Here is a 3,448-nt window from a genome sequence, read left to right as displayed (position 1 = left end):
ACGGGACCTTGGGCCCTATTCTAACAGTCACCTCACTCACCTGACTTGTCTCTCGCGCCCTATTCTGGCAGTCACTTTCATCTCACCTAACAGCTCACCATTTGACTTGTACAGTCACCCATGTGAGGGAGTCACCTAGGTGACTCTGAGAATCGCAAATCGCTTGGGCAACCGCTCTAGTTGGGCCTAGCATTCACGGATCCTTCACGCGCTTGGGACAAATCTCCTGCAATGCCACGATGCCGAATATTTCGTGCTTCTAGCTGTTCCAGCAGCACCTTGTCACCACCAAGAAATGTAGCGATCGGCAGTTTCAGGTACCAAGCATCTATTTCATGTCCTTATTTCGTCGCCCTTATTCAAGCCGAATTTCTAGGTCAAATTCCTTCATAGTAAGGCAGGTTTAAGTATAGACTGCTTTAGTAAGGCCACGCTACCGAGTCTCGTGATGGGACTGTCAGCCGCCCTCTCCGAATCAGACGCTGTCATGAGCCGCTCCTAACCTCAAGAATGCACGCGCACTAGTTTCAGGAATCGTCAAGCTATCAAGAGCCGCATGGAAATAGACGCTCAAGGGTGATAAAGCTATTCTTTGCTGTTACACTCAGCGTTCGCATGAGTACCTCCTTTCCTGTCGGCATTCGATTTTAGTTTCCACCGGGGTTACCCGATTTCCGGTACGATTGTTCATATTTCGGCTGCTATTACAAGGTGGCAGGGATAGGAGTTGTTGGATAAGAGGCTAATGACCCCTACGGTCGTACTATTATGCAAGTACAATCATACCGTTTGATCAGAATTTAAAATCTAGGGCCCGAGTCTTACAGTCACGCTCACCTCACCCCATTTGATTTGTACAATCACCAGAGTAACCAGAGTCGCCTAGGTAATTTTCAGAAACTGAGGTCTCACCAAAAAATTTGGGTGACTGAAAATAGGGCTCCTGATCAAAATTTCAATGTATACGAAATAGGTCAAATCATTCTGCTAGCTAATTGGGGGTTTCAAGGCCGTATTCATAATCCTTTTCATACTTAACATTTAAAGCATACAAACGGATAATATCCATGTTGAATTCCTAGCATGATTATTGCATGTTTATGTTGTGCCCGAAAGCGCTGTGATATTCATCTGAATGTGAGTGAAATCGCGTTTACTCTGAGGCAAGTTATAGGCATTCATAATTCCGTTTCAGGTTATTTAAATGCTGCCAGGTCGAAGAATTACCTTGCGCAACAAAAAGTTGAATTCTTCCAAATCTAATTTAGAAAAGAATCAATTAACTTTTTTTTTACAAATTAAAGCTTATTGAAGGAATCTTCCAGTTAACAGAACCTTAACTGAAATTGATAAATTTGTGTTATTTATCATTCCGCATAGCTTAAAACTGTTTATTTATTTAATTTTCTTGCTTCTAATCGCTATGTTTCCGAACAACAAATATCGGTAAGGTTATTGATTTTGCTCATTGAGCTTGTCGTACAACTGTTTTGCTAACCCATTATACAGAGCTATCTACGACGGTACTACACTAGCACTACCCGGTACCGGCATTACGTTGTTAATGCATTCCTCCTTGTTGATCAGGTGGCACGTTTTGTTTACCAGATTCATCAGTTCATTCAGTCCGAATGCCCAGTCGTTGAGAATCTCCGAAGCGGCTTTCTTGGTCGAAAAATAGATAACCCCCGCTGGTCGATCCGTCTTAACTTTTAATGTTCCTGCATTGACCATCCGGGATAGATATTCTTCACATTCGTTTTCACTCAAATCCAGCAGTTCTGCCATACGTTTGAGATTAATACGGGTATAGTAGTTAGAAATGATGCGAACATTGTGTTCTATCAAACGATTCTTCAGTTCTGCCCAGCACTTTTTACCGTGAGTGGTTTCCTGATTAAAAATGTCGAAAGTGTTTAGCTCGGCAGCATACACAGTGCATAAAGCGTCGAAATTGATTAGTTCTTTGCACATAAACAAGCGAAGAAGTTCTCTGTAATAAATAATGACGATGCTTATATATAGATACTAAAAACGAGTACTATAGGTACTTACTTATAAACAGGAAGTTCTTCGAGCAATTTATTTTTTGCCAGGTTATGCATCATATCAACCTGTTCATTGTCATATGGCGAAAGAATGCAGTACAACACAGCATAAATCATCATTTTCTGCCTCCGTTCGGTTTCCTTCGCAATGAGTTCAGAATCCACAACGGCCAGATAGTGATGAGATGTTTTAATAAAGGATGAATCTTTATCTAAACGAATCTAAAAATAAGTTTCTCTATTAGTATTTAGTTAATAAGAAATAGTTCTGTTAATAGGTACCATCAAATCATAATACTTCAACTTCAAGTCCTGCTGTTCGGGGTCATTGAAGAATTTGATACTTATTTTCTTCGCTATAATTTGCGTACGAACAAAGTCCTGCTTCGCCAGACACAGTCTCATTTGCTCTAGGATCAGCTCAACTTTCTCCCGCTTATCCATAGAACCGTATGTTTCGACCTGAAGTTCTTCCATAATCGAAGCCGCTCCGGTCACATCTCCGTCCGTTTCCTTGATGTCTGCCAGCATTTTGGTCAACCGAGCACGCTCCACTTCCACATAGATCTTTCCTTCGGTTACTGTACGCAGCGTATCAATCAACTTCAGTTTCGTTTCCTTATCCGGGGTTTTATCTACGTAAGTGCAACATTCCTGAATCATCTTTGCTACTGCATGCTTGGACTGGGATCGACGTTTTACCAGGATAGTAATATACTCATTCAAGTAGTTCCAGTTGTTTGCCTCGAAGCAAATCTGTACGATGGTTATGAGAACTCGCGAACTGGAACCAACATCCATTGCGATGCGAGTCTGTTTTTCCAGCTGCAGTAAAATCTCCAGTGCCTCATTAAATTTGTTCTCGTTCTTAGCCATCGCTTTGCAGAGCGGTATTTTCTCGTCACAAATGGCAGTGTAATCTACTTCCATCTTCACAATACGACCCTCGAAGGCGTTTATATCCATATTTTGATCCATAGCGTGGAATCTACGGAGAACGATAAACACCGTGACAAGAGAATTCAACGATTTATTTTCTAACTACTATTTGATTATATCTATTAATTACCCGGCAATTGGTTTTCGGTTTGATACTTTTTGTAAACGTAACGAACAAGCAAACTTTTACAAAATTTTTAATACTTCTTTGCTAAACAACGATGACGAAGATGAGCCAGCGAAAAGCAAGTCGGTGCCGATTTGACAGTTCGAAATAGACCAAATCATCATACCGTCAATTGACATATACTGGCGCCCTTGTTTACATTTTGGAAAATTTTCCTTTTCGTTTATAGCGAGTGTAGCGTGTATTTTAACATTTTAAAGGCATAATGGCGTTTTAAATTTATCCTAATGCTGTTTAAAACAACAAACTTGCCGTTTAACAGCTGAAACTTTTT

General features: G+C 40.6%; 1 protein-coding gene across 1 annotated transcript; it reads right to left on the bottom strand.

Moving 5' to 3' along the window:
• Positions 1-1,340: 1,340 nt before the first annotated feature.
• On the bottom strand, positions 1,341-3,235 carry LOC128734891 (26S proteasome non-ATPase regulatory subunit 12). The gene is made up of 4 exons (XM_053829288.1): positions 3,118-3,235; positions 2,331-3,036; positions 2,056-2,270; positions 1,341-1,993 (listed from the first exon to the last, which is right to left on the bottom strand). Exons 2-4 carry the CDS (start codon positions 3,024-3,026, stop codon positions 1,516-1,518), a joined length of 1,389 nt encoding a protein of 462 aa, XP_053685263.1. The 5' UTR covers positions 3,027-3,036; positions 3,118-3,235; the 3' UTR covers positions 1,341-1,515.
• Positions 3,236-3,448: the final 213 nt, after the last annotated feature.

Source organism: Sabethes cyaneus, chromosome 2, assembly GCF_943734655.1.
Source record: "Sabethes cyaneus chromosome 2, idSabCyanKW18_F2, whole genome shotgun sequence".
Taxonomy (NCBI): Eukaryota; Metazoa; Arthropoda; class Insecta; order Diptera; family Culicidae; genus Sabethes; species Sabethes cyaneus.
The sequence above is the reverse complement of the archived record's forward strand: the minus strand, read 5'-3'. Positions and strand labels throughout refer to the sequence as shown.